The 22,921-nt window shown below is 49.7% G+C and overlaps 1 protein-coding gene across 1 annotated transcript in view; it reads right to left on the reverse strand.

Moving 5' to 3' along the window:
• Window positions 1-22,634, reverse strand: part of MMD2 (monocyte to macrophage differentiation associated 2) — a gene marked incomplete at both ends in the record, with an annotated part of 37,837 nt that extends 15,203 nt beyond the window's left edge. Inside the window, one exon of the mRNA XM_080941289.1 lies at window positions 22,585-22,634. Within this exon, the coding sequence (XP_080797415.1) occupies window positions 22,585-22,634 (50 nt within the window). The remainder of the gene's footprint in view (window positions 1-22,584) is intronic.
• Between the last annotated feature and the right edge of the window lie 287 nt (window positions 22,635-22,921).

A 22,921-nucleotide genomic window follows, 5' to 3' on the forward strand; every position in this document is an offset into this window, starting at 1 on the left:
AGACTCAAAGGGGGTGAGGAAGAGGTGTCCCAGGTCTACACCTGCCCCCCAGACCAACAGACAGCAGCTGTGCAGTGTTTTGGAACAGAGGTGTTTTGCCCGGCATCCACCACCAGAGGGAGCCAGCTGCCCAAAGACTTGGAGATCCTCCCTCAAGACCCCAGTTATGTAGGCTGAGGAAATGCTCAGGGAGTAAAAGTACTCGGACCCGAAACTGAATCCCAAGCACTTATGTTGAAAGTCAGTTGTGGCTGTACACGTCTGTAATGCCAGCACTGGGGGAGGGGGCTCAGACAGACATCCTGGTGTCTCCATGGCCAGTCTAACCAAGCCTGTTAGACACAGACCATCTCGAGGTAGCAAAATGGAGGATGGTCGAAACACCCAGGATCCTGCTCTAGTGTTCACGTGCATGCACACATACACACACACAATCACAATTATTACTGTGCATTCCCCCAAAATGTACAGAACAAAGGTCTTTGTGCCTCATGGTCCTTCAAGGTCTTATTGGGTGCCTGCTGTATGCTCCATCAATGCTAGGTCTCCAGGGCACTGATTTAGTGCCTTCTGTATGCCAGCTCTCTGCTGATGCAGCAGATGGAGTGTTTGTGGAGAACATCCTCTATGTTGTCTCCATGTTTGGGACAGCTCAGGGAGCTTCCGATGGATGCTGGAGGATGCTTTCTGCATGGTATTTTCTGGAGTGCTGGTGTGGCAAGGCAGGAGCAAGGCTGGAGGAAGCCAACCAGTGCTGGTCCAGGGCTTGTCCTGTCACGGTGTTCCTCTGTCTGATTCAGACGACACCTAGACGGCTCTGGAGACCATGTTGGCTCTCCTGACCCGCCTGCTCTGACCACTGCTCTTCCCCACCATCCAGCCCTTGTCATGTAAGCACATCAGTAAGCATGGTCCTAGTCTTGGCGCCCATTGCCGCATCCACAGGGCAGCGCTGAGCGCGTCAGTCAGATGAGAAACGAAGACTCCAGGCTGAAAGTCTCGGGGCTTCAGGGGCATAACAACCGACTCCCAGGGTTTTCTATCCCAGGATCTAGGTGCCTTTGCAGAGGCAGATTGCAAAGCAGACATGCGGGCACGAGAGAGTTAGCATGGTGATTAGGAACTCTGGCTGTTATTACAAAGAACCCAAGTTGAATTTGCAGCACATAGCTGCAAATTTAAGTCCAGTTTCAGGGGATCTGAGACAATGTACAAACAGACAGAACATCCATGCGCATAAAACAAAAATAAAATTAAAGAAAAAGAAAGAAAACTAGGTAAGGCATCCAGTCCTGGTGGTGCAGGTCCACTGTCCAAGCTACTTGTAAGGCTGAGGCAGGAGAGTCACAAGTTTGCGAACTAGTAGAAATAAATGGTGAGGCTGAGACTGACCCTGGGCAATTTAGTGGGGTCCTGACTCAAAACAAAACGAAGTTGGGAGGTGTGGCTCAGTGGTAGAGCCCCTGCCTAGAATCCCCCAGTGAGGGGCTGGGGTGTGGCTCAGTGCCTAGAATCCCCCAGTGAGGGGCTGGGGTGTGGCTCAGTGGTAGAGTCTCTGCCTAGAATCCCCAGTGAGGGGCTGGGGTGTGGCTCAGTGGTAGAGCCCCTGCCTAGAATCCCCCAGTGAGGGGCTGGGGTGTGGCTCAGTGGTAGAGTCCCCCAGTGAGGGGCTGGGGTGTGGCTCAGTGGTAGAGCCCCTGCCTAGAATCCCCCAGTGAGGGGCTGGGGTGTGGCTCAGTGGTAGAGCCCCTGCCTAGAATCCCCCAGTGAGGGGCTGGGGTGTGGCTCAGTGGTAGAGCCCCTGCCTAGAATCCCCCAGTGAGGGGCTGGGGTGTGGCTCAGTATATGCAAGACTCTATGTTTAAGCTCCAGTACCACAACTAAAATTTTAAAGAAGGCAGAGAACACTGAGCAGGATGTCATATAAGACCGTTGCACGGCAACCACAGAAGCAGTGATGGGAGCAACGTGTGTACAAGCCAGCAAAGGTCCCAGAACCTGGAAGAGGAGCCATCAGAGCTAGAAAGCAGCAGCCTTCCCACACCCCCATCCTGGAACTCAGCCCTCCAACAACTGTGAGAGAATAAATGTATGCTCAAGCACTGGGTGTGGGCTGCTCCACTCCTGCAGCAGAGGGCACGCTATCAAAGCCCCCAAGAGTTGGTGACAATTGCTGCTGCCAACAGCTGGTCTGCAGGGTGACAGCTGGTAAGGAGACCCACAGGTAGGCAAGCTCATCACCCTCTGGGCAGCAGGACTGGGTGGGGTGGGTGGGGCTCTGCACCTGTCACCAGGCACCACCATATCCTCCCCTGTGCCTTTAACACCAGGCAAGCCACCCATGGTGCCAGCCATGCGGGTCCAGGGTGATGTCACGGTTGCCGTGGAGACCTAGGGCAGGCCATTATTTATTTATTTCTGTCCTCCACAAAACTTCCCTTGTCTCTCCTTTAAGCTGTAGCTATTGAATGGAGGGTGATGGGAGGAGAGGGTTGAAGGTGGGGGGAACATACCTTGGCAGAGGCCCAAGAAACCATTCCCACCACCCTGAAGACCCAAGGACTTCTCCCTTAACCCCTTGTCACCCACCAGTTTTTCTTCAAAAAGTCTTAGCAGGCATTTTTAAATGGCAATAAATTCATTTTTTATGCTTTAATTTGTATACTATAAAATTGTCTCCCTATTTTGTGACATGGTTGTAGGAGCTTGAATGGATTTTTGGTCATGGGCTCACCATCTTACTTAGGTAACAGTACAGCTGGTGTAACCATGCGTGCCTGCAACCCGAGTCAGGATCAGTAGTAAGGGCAGCCTGAGCTACACAGTGAGTTTGAGGTTAACCTGAAATAGGAGACTCTGGTTTGGAAAACCAATAGATGGATCAAGTCAAAGCACATTCTTAGGTGGGAGAGAACTTTGAATAGAAAATGCTCTCTGCAAATGTGTCAAAGGGAAATTTGTATATCCAAAACAAAAATGGACCATGCCAAAGGAAACCTTAGGGCTGAGGATGCAGCTCAGAGCTCAGTGCTCAGAGCCCCTGCCTAGAATCCCCCAGTGAGGGGCTGGGGTGTGGCTCAGTGGTAGAGCCCCTGCCTAGAATTCCCCAGTGAGGGGCTGGGGTGTGACTCAGTGGTAGATCCCCTGCCTAGAATCCCCCAGTGAGGGGCTGGGGTGTGGCTCAGTGGTAGAGCCCCTGCCTAGAATCCCCAGTGAGGGGCTGGGGTGTGGCTCAGTGGTAGAGCCCCTGCCTAGAATCCCCCAGTGAGGGGCTGGGGTATGGCTCAGTGGTAGAGCCCCTGCCTAGAATCCCCAGTGAGTGGCTGGGGTGTGACTCAGTGGTAGATCCCCTGCCTAGAATCCCCCAGTGAGGGGCTGGAGTGTGGCTCAGTGGTAGATCCCCTGCCTAGAATCCCCCAGTGAGGGGCTGGAGTGTGGCTCAGTGGTAGAGCCCCTGCCTAGAATCCCCAGTGAGGGGCTGGGGTGTGGTTCAGTGGTAGAGCCCCTGCCTAGAATCCCCCAGTGAGGGGCTGGGGTGTGGCTCAGGGGTTGGCATGTGGCTGGGCAGTAGAGTGCCCATTTAGTATGTGTGAGTCCCTGGTTTCTATCCACAACATTGCATGTGGGGGGATCCTTGTTAAATGTCATTTTGGTGATAATTCTCAACTCTTCTGTTTTTTTTAACCCCATTATACAACCTTTAGGTCAGGTTTTAACACTTAGTATAATGCAGCTGAGATTCCTTGGTGTTGTAATGATTCTTTCCTTTTATCTTTGAGAGAAGGAGAGAGGGAGGGAGGGTCAGGGAGGGAGGAGTATGTGTTCTTGTGAGTACCCATGTGCTCAGATGCCTATGGAGACCAGAGGCTGACAATGGCTGATTTCCTTAGCCAGTCTCCACCTTCTTTTCTGAGATCTCAGGGTCTCTCGAAGAACCTGAAGATCACCGACTTGGCTCAGGCTAATGAGCTCCCGGGATGCAGCAGTGTCTGCCCACCCCAGAGCTGCGGTTACAGATGTACACTGCCATACCTGACTTCTCACACTGCTGTTGGGGATTCGGGTCCTTGTGTTTGGTAGACACTCGACCCCCTGACCCATGTTTCCAGGCTCAGAGTTCTGGTGTGAACAGACAGAATGTATCAAATATAGATGCTTCAGGACCAGGTGGGAGTCAAAGAAGCAAACCCAAGACTGCAGGAAGCTTGCTGTGCTGATCCCAGCATTGGGCAGGCAGAGGTGGCAGACTCAGGAGTTCAAGGCCAGCCTGGGCTACACAGCTAACACCCTGTTTGAAACTAATGAACAAACAAACAAAATAGTTAGAAATCTCCCCGTTGAGAGCCAACACTCTTAGCAGGCCAGTGATAGGCAAAGCAAATGCAGGGGCTAAGCACTGCTCCCCCACTGCTGGAGAACAGAATCCCCACTCTGCGGCCAACCTTGAAGCCCCAATGCCATGTGGCCACAGCCCCTTGGCAGGCTCCCAAACTGAGCCAGAATCCAAGGCCAAATGCTGGTGGATGAGTAAGAATATTAAATCCCTCCTGGCAGCCAGAAGAGCTGAGCTCTACGTCCAGTGAGAGACCATCAGAAAAATAAAACAGGAAAGCTAAGGAAGGCACCTAAAGTCTAGGAACACGTGTGCACATGTACAGCCACACAGCACACATGTAGGTGAATGTATAGACACAGCATCAAAAGGAAAGAGGGACCAGTGAGATGACCTGAGTTCGGATCCTGGGACCTGCACGGTGGCGGGAGAGAATGAATCCCACATGGGTTCCATGGCATGTGGGTATCTCCACATACAAATTAACACAACAAATCAAGTCAAAAGAGAGGGGGTTGTGGGCTGTGATAGTCTACAGCTCAGGAGAGCCTCAAAACACGATGCTAGGAACAGAGGTTCTAGCCCCCGGAATGCTTGCTTAGTATATGCAAGATCCTGAACTCAACCTCCAGCTTCCTGCCCCCCAAAAGCTATGCTAAATGAAAGGAACCTCTTTCAGTAAACAGTACTAGGGAAGTTTCTACCCCACCTTAGGTCATTTAGTCCCCAACAAATTTAGACCAAACCTCAACTAAACCAACCCAAAGGTCTGCATGGCCTTGAGTGTTCAGCCCTCCTGCTGCCTCCCTAGAGCTAGGATTACAGATGCTAGTCACACAATCTTTAAGTGGCGAGGCCACTTTGCTGGCCTCGGCCTCGCTGTCAGCTACAGCAGAAAAGGACTAGATGCAAACAGGACGAGAGACACTCAGTTTTCAGATAGAGCCCAGGCTGGCCTTGAAATCATAGCAATCCTCCAGCCTCCGACACCCAAGTTGGGATTATGGGCGCATGACACCACATCCAACTTATGCAGTGTTGGGCATCAAATGTAGAGTTTCAGACATGTTAGGTGAGCATCTACCAACTGAGCCACATCCCAACCCTACTTATTTATTGACTGATTGATTGAGATTGATTAATATTGATTTGTTTAGTACTGAGGATTGAACCCCATGCTAAGTACCACAGAGCTGCACCCACAGCATTTTAATGAGATTTTAAAAATAAAATTGAATAAGACAGACACATTTTAAATACTAAAACCCAGGTTTTAAATCACTATGCAAGACCAGACAGGAGGAAAAAAAACCCACATGTATACATGTAGGAAGGCGGGTGGGAGGCATGACTAAAAGTTAAAAAGGTAAAGGAGCTTGCAGCCAAGCCTGAGGACCTGAGTTCAATCCCCAAGACCCACAGGTGGAAGGAGAGAAGTAACTACTAAAAGTTGTTCTCTAAACTTCATTGTGATCTGTGCGTGCTTCATTATTCTAAAAATAAAATGCCTCACCTCCAGTGGCTTTGTTTTACACACACACACACACACACACACACACACACACACACACACATCAGTGGTTCTCTGCAGGGCAGGCAGGGTCAGAGCTGGCAAAAGTCAGTGTCAGAAACCCCCTGGATGGATGCCCATCCACAGGAGTAAAAGATAGAAAATCCACACCAGGACCTCCCAGGCCACTTCTAGAAGCAATGAGGGCTAAATATAGAAATTCAGTGAGCAGCAGATAAGGCTGAAAGGCCTGTGTATAGTTCCAGTGTGTTCCTATCAACTAACAGCAGGAAAGTGGACTCTGCAGACAAAGGTGGGAGACTGACTATGCTGGACAGGGTCAGAGAGAGGAAGCTCAGTGGCTCGGGAGGGCCTGCTTGGTTTCTGCACCTCACTTCTGCAGGTTCTCCCTCTCCCTCTGGCCTGTCCCTGGGGTGTGGAGGTCTGCATCCTCAGAGAGGAGAAACTTGTTAAGATCATCGACCCTCCCCCACTGGGCTGGTGCCTGCCAGTGGCGACCCTGAGTTCGTTGGACAAGAGACTAAAGAGGTTTGCCCAGACTTCTGCACAAAGGGAGTTCTGTCTGTCGGTCCCACAGAGGCCAAGGACAGCCAGGAACAAGTGGGCCTCCGGGAGGCAGCTCTCCCTTCTCTTTAGAGTCCCAGGCAGTTTCTTTGTGTCCATTCATGGATTCAGGGCTCCTCCCACAAGGCCCACAGTGACCTGGCTCGGTTGCTGGGAAAGAGACCTTGGGCTTGTGCCACCCGAGACTCCTTGTGCATCAAAATCATCAGGCAAGCCAGACCTAGGGGTACAGGCATGTCACCCTATCTACTTGTGAGGGTAAAGCCAGGTGTGCTTGGGCTACAGAGTGAGTTCAAGATCAACTTGGAGAATTTAGTGAGACCCTGTCTCACAATTAAAAAGGGCTGGGGGGCAGGTGAGGCTCTTTCTCTCTCTCCCTTCCCCTTTTCCTCCTCCCTTCCCTCCCAGGGTCTCAGAGAGCTGTACCATCCCCACATCTAAGGATATCCAAATGCAATCCTGATCGATTTGTTTCCGTCTGAGACCTGTCTTCAAATGCAGTCTTGGCCTTATCTTGGATGGAGCCACGTTAACATGCCCAGTGAGAGAGGACTTTGGGTAAGGGAGGCAGCAGCTAGAGACCAGGCAGCTTCTCTTTATTAATAGAAAATATTGGAGGGGGCAATCAGGAAACTACAACGCCTTAATGGCTGAAGGAATTGATTCTTATCTTGATAACTAATGGCCAGAGGGACCAGTGGATGTGAGGTTGCCGGGCAACAGGGTGCTCACAAAGAGCTGACCATCATCTCCACCGATCAATGTAGCATAGTTGGAAGCATCGATGTCTCTGCCTCCTGTTGAGTTGTGTGTGAAATGCACTATGCACTCTGATTTTCTTTTAAAAAATGTCAATTGTGAATATCATTAAGCCCCCCGGTAGTACATCTGTGCTGTGGAGCCACCAGCCACATAGCTAATTAAATATGAATTCATTAAAAGTAAGAAGGTCGTTGTCATGATGCCTGCCTGTAATCTCAACCCTCTGGAGACCAAGGCAGAAGCAGCAGCAGCCATTCTTAGCTAAATCGAGTATTTGAGATCTGCCCTTGCTATATAATAAAAAATAAACCCAGGCAGGCTGGCAACTGTAATAGACATTCAAGGCCAGCCTTAGCTGGCAAACTGAGACTGGAGGAGATCAGATAGATAGGTAGATAAATAGATAGGTAGGTAGATAGATAGATAGATAGATAGATAGATAGATAGGCAGATAGATGGGTGGGTGTGTGGGTGGGTGTGTGGGTGGGTGGGTGGGTGGGTGGGTGGGTGGATGGATGGGTGGGTGGGTGGGTGGGTGGGTGGGTGTGTGAGTGGGTGGGTGGGTGGATGGATGGGTGGGTGGATGGGTGGATGGGTGGATGGGTGGATGGATGGATGGGTGGGTGGGTGGGTGGGTGGGTGGATGGGTGGGTGGGTGGGTGGGTGGGTGGGTGGGTGGGTGGGTGGATGGATGGGTGGGTGGGTGGGTGGGTGGGTGGGTGGATGGGTGGGTGGGTGGGTGGATGGATGGATGGATGGGTGCATGTGTGGGTAGATGAATGGATGGATGAACTGATGAACAGATGAATACATAGATACATGGATAGATCACTAATAGTAGCGCATACCTATAACCCCAGCACACGGAAAATGAAGGCAGAAGGGTCAGAGTTCAAGATCAACCTGAGCTACACTGAGAGTTCAAAACCAGCCTGGCCTTCATGAGTCTTTGTCTGAAAAGTACAGATTAGAAAGAAGGATCCGATGGTGAAGTGCTGGTCACACAGGCATCAAGACCTGAGTTTAAACTCCTAATAGCCATGTAAAAATTCGGGTGGCAGAGCATGACTGTAACCCTAGCTCAGCTGTGGGGAAGGGGCATAAAGATGGAGGATCCCCAGCCAGGCCACCCAAATCAGTGAGCTCCAAGGTCAAAGAGAGACCCTGCCTCAAAAATGAGAAAAAGATACCATGCTGACACTTGTACACTCACACAGTGAGAGGTTGGGAGGAGGACAGGAGGAGGAGGGAAGGGGGAGAAGATGAGGGGGAGAGAAGAGGAGGGGACGGTGAGCAGAAGGGGAAAAGAAAAAGGGAGAGGGAGGGAGAGAGAGTCACAGAGCCTTGTTGGAATCCAGAGAAACTATCCCGTGATTCCAAAAGAGGAGGCCTCCTGCAGAGCAGCTGGCCTGGGGGGTCCAGAGCTTTGGAAAGCAGGGAGTGAAAGGGGTGAGGAGGAGATGTGTGCAAAGAGGGCCAATGGGCTAACAATGCCTGATCATAGACAAGATCCTTGACACAAGCAACCCTCCTGGAGGGGACAGCTGAGATGAGGTGGCCTTTGGGTCAAATGGCTACGTTAGGTGAATCCCAGCATTGTGGACTGAATGCTCATGTCCCCCTTGCCAAATTCATACGGTAGAAGCAGGATATGATGACATCAGGAAGAAGGGCTCTGAGGTGAACTTCATCAGTGGAATTCATGCCCTTACAGAGGACTCCAGAGTTCTCCCCAGCCCTCTTGGTACTACGAAAGGGCACAGGAATATCTGGACCCTGGAAGTCTGAAAGACACTGAGCACACTGGGAGTTTGGTCTCAAATTCCAAGTTCCTGGAACTTTGAAAAAAAATTCTGATTGGTTCCAGTTGTTGCTGATTTTCACTGTGGTGTTTGTGCCAAAACTGTAGTCCTAATTGGTTTTGAACCTATGTAGCCAAGGATGGCCTTGAACTCCTGATCCACCTCATGATGCACACTCCAGTATCCATATCCCTGGTGTTACAAGTGTATGTGCAACACCACCGTGACCTGAATTTCTGTAGTTGTAGGACTTGGTCCTCAGCAAACAGCCACCACCTCCATCAGATGAGCTGTGCCTGCTTGTCCCCTCCCACCATGACTGTACCCGCCGACTGTTGACATCTCCTCATAGCAGGGCCATTGGACACTCATCTGAGCTTCCAGTTACTGCTCACACCATTCTGCCCTAATTACAAGTGGCTCCTGTGTCCTAGGAGGTGCTGGGGTACACAGGCTGGGAGATTAAAGCCACCATCCATGCTGGGTGGTCACTGTCCATTGTGCTTTGGGGTACCTGAGGGTCCTGTAAGCGGTCTCACCATGTGTCAAGCTCAGTAATCAGATGGAATCGTGCTTTGGTTTGTCACTGGGACCCTATGAGGAGGAGGGCAGGCACTACTCAAATTTCCCCAGGGAAGAAATTCTAGAAACAGATGTTCGTTAGCTGTTCAATCTTTGGCATTTTGGAATAGCTGCCCAAACAGCCTAAGACAATTTAAAGAGAATATTGCATTATGAACTGAGTATGATCTGTCCGACGGGTTCCTGTGTTGAATGTGTCGTCTCCAGATGGCCTGCTATTCTGAGAGATGATGGAAGTTTAGGAGGTGGGATCTAGCGGGAAAAGTAGGTCGCTGGGAGTGGGTCCTGCGGAGTAGATTAGCCCTGGTCACTTTCTGTCTCCCTCTCTCTACTTCCTGCGAATAGCTGTCCTCCACATGTCCCCACCATTATGACTTTCTGTCCAAAAACAGAAGGCCCAATGACCTGTCTCAAAAAGATGAAAAGCCAAGACCAGACCAGGTTTAAGAGCGAGTTCTAAGAAGCCTGGGCTACAATGTAAGATCATGTCTTAAAAAATTAAAGTGGGCTAGGCTGCTCAGTGGTTGTGAGTGTGTTCAGGTCCCGGCACCATATCAGGCAGTTCACAGCCATCCATAACCCACCCACAGAATCTGATACCCTCAAACACCTGCGCTCACACACACATGTGAAGCTACACATACACACACACAACTTAAGGTAGAAATGCTTTCAAAAGGAGGGTTAGAGAGAGCCCAGCTGGTAAAGAGCTTCCCTTGCAGGCGCAGAGACGGAAGTTTAGTTCTCTGCACAGATTTTGTTTCTATGTATAGAAAAGCCAGATGTGGCAGTAAACACCTGTATTTACAGCACCAAGGAAACAAGAGGCAGATCCCTGAGACTCACCGGCCAGACAGCCTAGTCTAGTTGCTAAGTTCTGGGCTGTGAGAGAATTTGTCTCAAAATAAAGGTGGCATGCCTGAGAAATGGTACCAGAAGTTCACCTCTGGCCTCCACATACACATGCATGTAATCACATATGTGCACACGCGTGCAAAAACACACACGCCAAGTGAAATGAGAAAAAGATCAGGCACAGGGTACAGGCTTGTCATCACAACATCCCGGGCGCAGGAGGATCATGAAGTTGAGGTTTTCCTGGGCTACATACTGAGTTCAAAGCCAGCTGGAGCTGCATAGTGAGACCCTGTCCTAGAGACAAAGAGGAATGGAAGGTGGAAGGTGAGAGGGCGCTATGACCAACACTGGAGCAACAGTTCCACCAACATGGCCAGCTACCTTCTACGCCAGCCTGCAACTAGTCAGTGACTACTGGATACCACTTGAGCCTTTCCTCAAGTCCTCCTGTAGCTCACAAAAGCATCACAGTCCCTGATCTGGATGGCTCGCAACGGCCTCTAACTGTAGCCCCAGGAGTTCACACACACACACACACACACACACACACACACACACACACACACACACTTAAAAAATAACCTTAGCTAGGTGTGGTGGTGCATGCCTTCAATCCCAGCACTGGGGAGGCAAAGGCAGGTGGATCTCTGTGAGTTTGAGGCCAACAGGATGTACATAGTATGTTCTGGAACAGTGAGAGCTACGTAGTAAGACCCTATCTTGAAAATAAATGAATATTGGGGGCTGGAGAGATGGCTCAGCGGTTAACAGCACTGACTGCTCTTCCAGAGGTCTTGAGTTCAACCACATGGTGGCTCACAACCACCTGTAATGAGATCTGATGACTTCTTCTGGTGTGCCTGAAGACAGCTACAGTGTACTTATATATAATAAATAAGTAAATCTTTTTTTTAAAAAACTAATCAATCACAAGAAATAATATTTAAAAAAGAAATTTTTTAAGAAAATTCTTAAAAATTCACATTTCTATTTGTTAAACCTAAATGTTCAGAAAGAAGATGGTAAATGTTCTCTGTCTGTCTCTGTCTGTCTGTCTGTCTCTCTCTCTCTCTCTCTCTGGCTGGCTGTTTCTCTCTCTCTCTCTCTTTGTGTGTGTAATGAAGCTCATGTGTGAGGGTGCACATAAGAGTGCAGACGTGTGGATACAGATGTGACCCTCCAGCCTTGTTCCTCAGGAGCTGTATATCCTGCTTTCTGAGACAGGACTTCCCTCAGGATGTTCCCCGGAGTAAGCTAGCCTGGCTGACCAGAGAACTCCCGGGATCCACCTGCCTGCACCCCACCTGCCTGCACCCCACCAGCACTGGGGTTGTGAGTATATGCTAGCACATAGAGATTTGTATGCGGGTGGTAGAAATTGAAGCCAGTTTCTCAAGCTTTATGACAAGCTTTACCAACTGTAATGCTTAGGTGTTTGCCCACTTGACAAAAACTAGAGACACCCCGGGAAGAGGAAACCTTCCCTAGGAAGAGGGGCTGAGGAATTCCCTCCACCAGATTACCCGTGGCAACGTCTGAGGCACTGCTGGAGGAGGGTCAGCATGCTGTGGGCAGTGCGATTCCTGGCACAGGGGAGAATGAATGGGCCATACAAGAAAAGAAGTTGACCATGAGCCTGGAAGCCAGCCAGCAAGCAGTAAGCATTGTCTCGGCTTTTGGTCCTTGCCCCGAGCCTGCCTTGACATCCCTCAGTGGTGGATTGTAACCTGTCCAGATAAACAGTCCACAGTAACAGGAACCAAGTTAAAACACCAACTGAGCCATCTCTTTATGGAATATCTTGTGGGGGTAAAAATAGACTACCTGGGCAGCAAGCCCTCAGGATGCCCCTGTCTGTGCCTCTGCCCCATCCCAGTGAGAAACTTACAGATATGTGTCACACTGGCTTCACTTGGGTGCTGGGGATCTGAACTCAGGCCCTTGAGCTTGCCCAGGAAGCATCTTACCAAAGAACCATCTTCCAGCCCTGTGAGGGTGTGCTTTTTAATTTAAAATTTTATTACATCTATTTACTTATTTCTCTGTGGAGGAGCTGCATGTGTGCCCTGGCATGTGAGTGGGGGTCAGAGGGCAACTCCTTCCACCATGTGGACACCCGGGACTGAATGTGGGTCACCAAACTTGCCAGTAAGTATCTTTGTCATCTTTATTCCCCATGAATATCACCATTGTCACCATCACCATCATCATCATCATCATCATTGTCGTTAAATTTTGAGTGTGTTTGGGGACAAATGGACATGAGTACAGGTTGTCCCCAGAGTCCAGAAAAAGGTGTCAGATTCCCTGGAGGCTTACAGAGGTACTGGGCACCGAACTCAGGTCCTCAGGAAGAGCGACAGGGGCTCTTAACCACTGAGCCATCTCTCCAGCCTCTTATGAATGTCGTCTTAATGCTGCCCCTCTGGATCAGACAACTCTCAGTATGACACAGCCTATCTCCCCTCCCTCTCTTGCCCCAACACCAGCTACAGACGCCAGCTGAAGACATAATTATTGGTAGTCATTAACATTCAGATTACAGAAACCCCACAGGTCCTGACCTCCCCAATTGCCCTCTTGCCCCATTGTGCTATCTGCCTGACTGGTCTGTCCTCAGGACAGCCCCGGTGCTGCAGAGGTCCCTCGACCTAGGGACACTGACGATTTGGGCTTAGGATGGATCTAAGATAAGCGAGACAGAAAAGAGCTACTGATGTTCATGTGTACTCCATTACAACAACTGGTAAAACACAAGTGTGGGCCAGCAAGATGGTTCAGTGAATAAAGGCACTTGCTGCCAAGCCTGACAATCTGAGTTAGAACCCCAGAACTCACAGGTGGAAGAACTGATTCCTGCTCTCTATATGAAGGCTGCCACACTCATTTTACACACACACACACACACACACACACACACACACACACACACACATATTCCTTGAGTCCTTGAGACTGTGCTAGGTTTGGGGGTTGCTGTTTCAAACAAATCGAGGAGGGTTGAGTGTGGGGCGCCGCCTGCACATTCTCCATTACAAGATGGCGCCGACATCCGGCTGGAGTTAGCAGTAAACAAGCCATGTGTGCACGTGCTGGGTAACTTTCCACTCCTTGAGCTCTGCCTCTCCCGTGGCGTCATAGGGCCTGATGAGTTGCAACCAATCAGGGGGCTCCGCGTCCAAGGCATGGACTGATCCCTTTATAAGGGGACGGGCTAGATAGTTCCGCTCTCTCGTTGATCTCGTTCGTCTCGTGGATCTTGTTCGTCTTGTTCGTCCTGTTCGTCTTCTTGGACTTCTTGGTCTTCTTCGTCTTTTTCGTCACGTGTAACAAGTGCTGGTTCTCGAGGATAATAAAGTTTACCGCAGAAGGATTCTATTTCGTGTGCTGCGTCGTTCTTGCAGGCGAGACGGTTGTGCAGGACAGTTGAGGAAGGTGGCTCGGGGGCAAAACACTTGTCATGAAGGCATGGGGACTGAGATCAGATCCACGGCACACACATCAAGATTGACACAAGGCTGGGCTCAGTGATCTGTGAGCCAGTGAGAAGAGAATCGTAGACAGGGGAGTCCTGGGAAGCTCTCGGGTAGGACAACCTAGTGTACACAGTGGAGAAGAGGGGACCCTGCCTCAAACAAGGCAGAGGGTTAGGACCAACACTTGAGGTCATCCTCTGACCTCATGGGCCATGACACTCACACCACCCCCAACATGCACATGCAACCATACACACACACACACATACACACATCACACATGCACACATACACACATGTGTGGGGGAATCTGTACATATCAATTAAGGTGGAGAGCAAAGGAAAAAGAAGGATAGAAATGGGGTAGCCCACATATGTGGTGTCTGCAGTGTTGCAGGCCTACTGGGACTGGTAGTGAAGGTCTGTCAAGTCATCCACTTGGAAGGCTGAGGCAGGAGGATCACAACTGGTGCACATCTGGAACCCCTGCACCCTCAGGAAGAGAAAGAAATCAGAGGCTAGAGGAATCTAGATGCAGGCAGGCTAGCTAGAATTGTGGCAGAAACCACAGAGAGATGCTCCCAAAAGCTGTCACACACACCTACACACAGAGAGGGAGGGGGTTTCTTTTAAGTGATAAGAAGGGTTGTGATGTGACTTGGTGGTAAAGGGTTTGCCCAGTATATGGGAAGTCCTGGTTTCTCAATCAATGAAAAACAAAACTTCTCAGTGCTCCCAGCAGAGAGTGAGGTTTCGTCGAGGCAGGAGGATCAGATCAAGATCTTTAGATCCTCCTCAGCTACATGATGAGCATGTGGCTAGCCTGGGGTATGTGAGACCCTGTCTTCAAATATACAAGTTCGGGAGGAGAAAGAGGAGCAGGGACAACAGGGGGGGTCAGAGGTCATGCTGCAAACATGACATGGTTTTCCTTGAACACCCAAGTTACCTGTTCATAGAGGTCATCATGAATAAAGACAAGTACAAGGTCCTTGAGTACTGGAAGTCACTGGGAATGTGACCTCCATCAATAGCACATAGATGCTAGTAGTCCTAAACACTACTATCAACGGATGCCAGGAAGAGCTTCTCCACATTTCTGGGCCCATGGACCTACGGCTGCAAACGAAAGATGGCTACGTATGCAGATTCACAGTAGGTACTACTACTTTGGCTTTAAAAAGGCAGGCAATCCTGACAAGAACTACATGCAAACAGGTCAGTTACAGAGTGATTCCACTTCTACGAGGCTCCCGAGATAAAACCACAGGAAGACAGAGTAGGCTGGGTGTGGTGGCGCACACTTTGATCCCAGGACTTTGGAGGCAGGGTATGTGCACGCTGTAGTATTCATAGACCACTTCTGATCTAACCTGGGTGTCAGAGACCCGCCCCCGTTCTTTACTCTTCACACCAGCAACTATCTCGATTTAGAGCTCTGGATAGAGTTGCTTCATTTCCTAAAATCCAATCGTATTACCAAAGGGGAAAAAATCGTTGTTGAGGTTTGGCCTGTTGCTAGATATTGTAAAGCTAAATTTTGGCCCTAGTTGCCCCCAAGGACAAGGTGTTTCTCACGTAGATCAAGTGACACTATGCAACTTTGCTCCCCACATTATCCCTGATTGGTGAATACAGATGCCTACAACCTATAAGCAGCTTCAGGGGGGCATAAGAGAGATGTTAGGGTTTCAGTTCCAGGGTTTGGGGGTCAGAGAAGAACCATGAGGGAGAAAAGAGAGAAAGTGGAGAGAGGAAGGAGAAGCTGCCATGGGCCGGCCAATCAGAGTTAAGAGCTGCCTAGAGAGGACACAGCAAGTCATATCTCGGGGTTATTGGCAGGGAAGTAGACGTAGCAGCTGGAGGGTAGATATCTGCCCAGCGGTAGTACTGATGATTAAAGGCTAATTATTTGTGTTTTTATCTGGGAACTGAATGATCAAAGGCAGGTTGAGCCCCTCCCCCTTTGAGATTAATTACTATTACTACAGCAAATCATCTTATTTCAATTCTTTTATCACTGGTTTGGGAATAGAACTGATTGGTAGAACACTTGTCTAATATGCACAAGGCCCATACCTTGTGTTTTTGAGACAAAGTCTCACCGTGCTTACCCCAATGGGCAATCCTCCTACCGTAGGCTCCTGAGTACTGGGTGAAGGTGCAAACCACCACATTGGGCTTACATTGTATATTTTAATGATACAGGCTCTTGCTCTCTCCAAGAGAAGTCTCTGTGGAAAAGGGAACGTTTTAGGTCTCTGCTGTGCAGTATAGAATCCACCGGCCACAGCCTCTCACATCTTATGCCCTGAAAATGTGTCCAAGGCAGCTGAGGCACAGACTTACTAATTCAATTAATTTAACTCTGTTTAGAATAAAGTAGCCACAGGTGGCTTGTGCTATATCTGAGCTTCAAGTTGGGGCTTTTGAAAACTCAAATTTTAGAAAAAATGTGTATATAAATAGCAGAATAATCGGGGTGCAGAGATATCGAGAAAAAAAGAGTTAATCATCAGAGCCAGAGAGAGCTGAGCTGTCACCCCAACTATGAGGGAGGCAAAAGTCAGTAGATGATTTCCAGGTCAGCCTGCAAGATGCTGTCTCAATAATAATAATAGTAATAACAACAACAATAAATATCAAGGCTTACAGTGTGCAGCTCCCTGTTCATAGCATTGCTGCAGCCTACAAATGTCTGGCCAATAGAAGAAGAAATGAAGGATTGTCCGGCAGGTGCCAGGCACTGAATGAATGCACAAGACTGCAGGAAATGCCAGGCTGTGTGAATGAATTAAGGAGGGGACCTGCAGACTGCATGTTCTGAAAGCCTCTCCAATTCCCAACCAAGTGTGGTAACCAGGGCAGCTCCAAACCTGAATCGGAACCTGTTTGCCTCACAGGGAGTAACAGTGGGGAGGTTTGCTCTGGAGACTTATTCTTTCCATGGTTGGATTGCCGTTGTTGGTTGGTGTGGGTGTGATGTGCTGGGGGAACAGAAAATCAAAGCAGCAGCAGCTTAAGCAAACCAAATAGGGATTTCAAATATATACCAAGGCTGGGGAGATGGCTCAGTGGGTAAAGCATCTGCCTTGCAAGCTTGAGGATCTAGGTTCAAATCCCTAGGACCCACCTGAAGCTAGGTGCAGTAGCACACATCTGTATTCCCGGCACTATCTCTGTGGAACGGGAGGCTGTTGCAGGATAGTTGATCACACTGTGAACCCTGAAATTGTGTTATGGTGTGGCTCCACCTTACTATACACTTTTAATCCCTCTGGCTGGAATACAGAATAAATCAGTTTCTAGAGGGAAGCACCCATGTTTGAAAGTGATGTCTACTTGAGTGGCAGAAGTGACAAATCAGGGCTGGAGAGATGGCTCGGTGGTTAAGAGCACCGACTGCTCTTTCAGAGGTCCTGAGTTCAAATCCCAGCAGCCACATGGTGGCTCACAACCATCTGTAACGGGATCTGATGCCCTCTTCTGGTGTGTCTGAAGACAGCAACTGTGTACTTATAGATAATAAATGTATAATAAATAAATCTTTTTAAAAAGAAGTGACGAATCAGCGAAAGATCTGACAGACTAGGACACGCCCAACTTTCAGGAGAAGGACCAGGAAAGGGAAGCTACTGAAGAGAGCAGGAAGAGGGAGAGAAGAGAGGAAGTAGGCTGCTTTACTGGGAGAGTTTTGCAAAGACAGGTTGAAGAGAGAACAAGCTAGACACAGGCGAAGACAAACAAGCAGGAAGACGAGAACAGATTGCCAAAGTTAGCATGAGGCCAAGCAGAGTGATTCGGAAACCGAGAGGAGCCAGACTGAGTCAGTCAGCTTGGAGAAAAGTTTGAGCCAGAACAGCTGAGCTGAACCAGCCAGCCAGGTATCAGAAAGAAGTAGGAAGGGTGAGCAGCAAGTCTCAGCAGCTGAAAACATTCTAGGCCTAGACAAGATTGTACGGAAGCTAGAAGGTTCCAGGACTCGGTCTAGGTTAGCAGACAGAGGCTAGAACCCTTGGAGGTGACAATTACTTCAGATGAATAAAAAATACTTCTACAGGAGGCCAAGACAGGGGACTCTTCAGGAGCCCGAGAGCAGCTAGTGTTCTCATTGGCAAATAAGAAACCCTCTCTCAAATAAGGCAAAAGGAGATGGTCCAACACACAAGGTTGTCCTCCGGTCTCCACAATTGTGCTATGGCACATGTGTGTCCACACATGCACACAGGTAAGTATATACACACACCCACAAAGAGGAAAACAATGTCCCGGCAGCAGGCCGCTGGCAAGGGGTGATATTGACAAATGATGGAGTGCCTCTCACCCAGATCCTAAGAAACCCTGCGCAGGGCCATCTGCCATACATAGCACAGGAAGACAAGCAAGGGACTTCCACCTCCATCACCCACCCTCCGTTCCCGCAGAAACCAACTAAAGCCCCACAGCCTCCCGAGAAGAATGTCTCAGCATCACCAACCTCACAGAGTAATGTTCTACAAGTTACATGGAAGCCCCTCCAGCAATAGGCAGTCTCTAAACAGCAATGACAAACAACCCTCTGACTGTGCCCAGGGGCTGGGACCTGTCCCTCCAGCCACTGCGAAGGCTGAGACAGGAAGGCTGAATGTTCAAGCCTAACCTAGGCTACGAAATAAAATCTGAGTCAGCATGAGCAGTTTAGAGAGACCCCGCTTCAAAACTCAAGTTAAAAAGAGCTGGAGGGGGAAGGGTGCCTTGATGCACGCAGGGGAGGACTTAAGTTTAGATCCCCAAAACCCACATAAAAGTGAGGAGCAAGGACAATGAGATGGAACACTGGATCCCTGGAGTCTGAGGACAGCCTAGCCTGGTCCACATGACAGAACCTCAGACCCATAGAGACCCTGACTCAAATAAAAAGTAGAGGGCACCTGAAGACCTACACTACTTGTTGACCTCTGACCTTCACACTTGGGGTGTGCACACATGCACCTGGACCTCCACCCTGCCCCCCAGGAATGTAATACTGAGCAAGGTGAGTGTGTCGTTCTCGTGTTAGAGCACTTCTGACCATAAACAATGCTGTGGTCTGTCCCCAGCACCACGAAATGGAAATCAGAGGCTGCAGATGCATACAGTGCTTGTGTAGTGTGCTCAAGGCCCCTAGATTTAGTGACCGGCTCTACAAACACACACACAAAAATACAACAAACAACACCTGGCAACACCTGTCTTCATATCAGACAGCACAGAAGCCGGCCTGCTCATCATATTCAGGCCAAAAACTATTCTAGAACTTCCAGCCTTTCACAAGGCCGCAATGCTGGCTGGAACATGAGTCTCTCTAATGTGTTTGTGTGTTTTGAGACAGAGCCTCATGCTGACCTCAAACTCAATATACACTAGCCAATGGTGACTTTGAACCTCTGGTCCACCTGCCTCCACCTCCCCAAGTGCAGAGACTGCAGACATGAGCCACACAGTTCAGTTTGTGCAGTGCTGTGTCTGGAACCCAAGGCTTAATGAGTAACAGACAAGAAGCCTACTAAGCGACCCACACCCAGTCCATATCTTAATGCTCTGGAAGACACTGAGGAAGCGGTGAGAGTCACAAAGAGACTTCCAACCTCTTCTAACAACCCCACAATGTTAACACGGAACACAGTGAGGATAGAGTTAAACTCTGGCTCACGCCTTCCCATGGGACAAGCTGGGGACCCTATCTTTGTCTTTGTGTGGTCTTAGGAGAAATTCCAAGTCCTGTGCAAGAACTCCACTGGGGGGGAGGGGGATTTGACCTGGTCACTGCACACTGGGCAGCAAGCAGATAGAACCTGGAACTTTGGAACGCCTGCTCATGCCCAGAGCCAGCAATGGGTAATATAGGTCATGGAACAGTCCCCCTGAACACCACTTCACAGAGGAGCCCAGAGGCAATTTCAGAAGCTGAATTTTCTTGGCACGCCCAAGTGGGAGATCACAAAACAAATCAGTATGCAAGCAGGAGAGGGACTTTGAGATTCCTGTTAAGGGGGGCGGGGGCGGGGGTGGGGGCGGAGGGGGAGGGAGGGAGGGAGGGAGGGGGGAGGGCAGGGGGGTAAGTTGCTTTGGTTTGTTTTTGGTTTGTTCTGTTTTGTTGTTTGACACAGGGGCCCACGACTGAGCCCAGGCTAGCCTTAAACTCCCAATTCTCCCTCAGCTTCCTGAATCTGCAAACAACTATTAAAAAGGAGGACAGTGCAGGTGAAGTTGGCTCACTGGTTAGTTGGGTTCTTTTTCCATTTGTCTGTGAGGGCGGGGTGAAGGGGACACTTGTTGAACTGCGCATGTAGAGAGGTCAGAGAGCAACTTGGAGGAAATCAATTCTCTCCCCATCGTGTCTGTCCTTTGGGTCAAACTCATGAAAAAGGGCTGGTTGCTCAAGCTCCTGCCTCGGTGTCTTCCGAGTCACGAATCAGTGTCCCTACAAGCTATGGCTATGGTGGGCTCCCGACGGCCTCTCCTTTGCTTAACAAGCGTGCACGAAGCCCAGTAAGCTTGGAGCTTAAGGCTTAAAGGAGAAGAGGCCAAAAAATTCCAAGTGTGAGCAAGATGCCACACCTTGTTACAGGTTCGAGTCAGCTAATGGTTATCAAAGTAAATGGAGACCCTCAGCCCCCAGTCACCATGAAGTCATAATGCTGCAGAAGGAGCCTTAGTCACATGGTCACATGACATAGACGTCTGTAAACATTTCCAAAGAATGTCCCAGGAATGAAACCCAAAGCTGAGTCTGTCTCTGGAAGACTTTATCGGTCGCAGTGTGAGAGCAAATGTGCTGACCACAGGGCATATGGTGGTGTAAGACTTTTGTCCTAGAACTCAGGAGACAGGAGCAGGCAGATCTCTGTAAATCCAAGGCCAGCCTGGTCTCTAGAACAAGACCTCGTCTCAAAATCAAAACAAAAAGTCTAAGAACTGAACTTCTGGATTCATCCACCTGTGAAAAAAATTAAAAATTGTATATCAAACAAAAGACAGGTTTTAGCATCTGTACATACCAGAAAACTAAAAAAAAAAAAAAAAAAAAAAAAAAAAAAAAAAAAAAAAAAAAAATCACCAAAGAAAGAAGCCCCATCTCTCTCCACTGCCAACCACCTAGGACGTGAAAGCCGGACCATCATGATGGCTCAGTGGGTACAAGTATTTGTTGCTAACCCTGACAATCTGAGTTTCATCCCTGTTACCCACACGATGGGAGAGAGAGCACACATCCTCGTGTTGTTCTACGACCTCCACACGAATGCCATGGCGCCCACACGCCCACACATGTAAATGTAATAAAATATTACAATATGATAAAGGAACCGAAGACTTGTCTTCCCAGCATCTGCAGATATCAAAACAGGAAGGAGAGAAAGAAGGGGAAGATAACATTGGTAGACATGTGTGCAGAGAAGTGACAGACCTGGAGAGGCAGCTTCACTTCACAACGACCAGCTCTGGAGAGAGCTAAGCCCATCTCTGAGAGCTAGCACTCACTCTAGTGAGACAGTCACACACACACACACACACACACACACACACACACACACACACACGTTTCCACGGGCAGCCAGGCAAACTTGTAATCCCAACCTTCAGGAGGCTGAGGCCAAAGGTCATCCTGAATAAGGCTGACCTGGGCCACATAGTGACCTTCAGAGAAGCATGGGCTATCGAGTGATACACGTTCTCAAAAAAGGGCTGAGGCGGGGATGGAAGGCTTGCCATGATGGCTCAGCAGGTCAAGGAGCTTGCCACAAAAGCCTGGAGACCCGGGTTCAATCCCTGGGATTCACATATAGTTGGAAGGAAAGAATCAACTCCACAACGTTGTCTGACCTCCATATGTGTACCGTGGCACTCAACCCCACATACGATGATAATTGATGATGATGATGATGATGATAGTTGTTCAAGGCAACCAAATCAAAATGCACACCAGATAATGAAAACTTTGTATTAAAAAATGTGAAATAACTCCCAACTAATGTGTTCAGATGGGAATCAAGTATACAAAATGTTAACCAAAATCGACTCTTGTGAGGTATGAGAACACCCAGCCCTAGTTTCAGCCTTCGGGGGCTAAGACTGGGCTACACAGTGAGATCAAGGCCAGCCTAGGGTACAGAGCAGGAAGGACCAGTGCTTCAGAGCTAGACAGACTTCTGTGGGGTCAAAGGACAGCTTGGTCTACAAAGAGGGTTTCAGACCAGCCAGGACTACCATAGTGAGACCCGACTCAAAGAAAATAGAAAACAAACAAAAAGAATCGGGGCTCAGGGAGGACCCCCAGAGAGCTCCATAGGAATGGAGCAGTTCCCCCCACCGCACCCCCCTCCGCTATCATCTCAAAGTGCTTTCTAAGGATCATCTCATATAATCCTCCGTGGTCCCTAGTGATGGGGACTGTCATCGTTCGCTGTGTCGCAAATGTGAAAACTGAGCTTTGGACCGAAGAAGCGCCTCACCCAGGGGAAAAAGAAAACGCGGATAATACGCTGCGCTGAGCGCAAAAGCGGGGAGACACCGCTCCATTACGAAGACGACGCTAGGTCGTTTTAGCCCCGGGCAATGGGGTCTGTGCTTCGAGCCCAGTTCTCCAGGCAGTGAGGACAGGAAAAAGAGGTCTCAGCGTCCTGGCCCCTGTTTATCACCCCCAGACCCGCTGCTCACCTTGCGTATTTGGTTTTCTGGAAATCCAGCAGCCTGGCCAGAGTGAACATCGCCGCGTTTCCATCAGCGCCCGGCCCGGGGCTGGGACGCGGGAACACTGGGAGCCTCTTTGGGAGGCGCAGCAGGTTGGAAGTGTCGGATCCTCCAGCAGGGCCCTGAGCAGACCCGATCAGCTGCCTCCGGAGCCCCGAGCCCCCGAGCCTGGAGTCTCCTGATCTCAAATCCCGAGCAGATGGTGGCGGGGGCGGGGCGGGGGCGGGATATGGGGGGGGGACTCGGGTGCGCGCTGCCAATCGCCCGGCTGGGAAGTCCCCTCCCTCTTGCTAGCTTCTCCCTG

Source organism: Micromys minutus (genome assembly GCF_963924665.1).
Source record: "Micromys minutus genome assembly, chromosome: 29".
Lineage (NCBI taxonomy): Eukaryota > Metazoa > Chordata > Mammalia > Rodentia > Muridae > Micromys > Micromys minutus.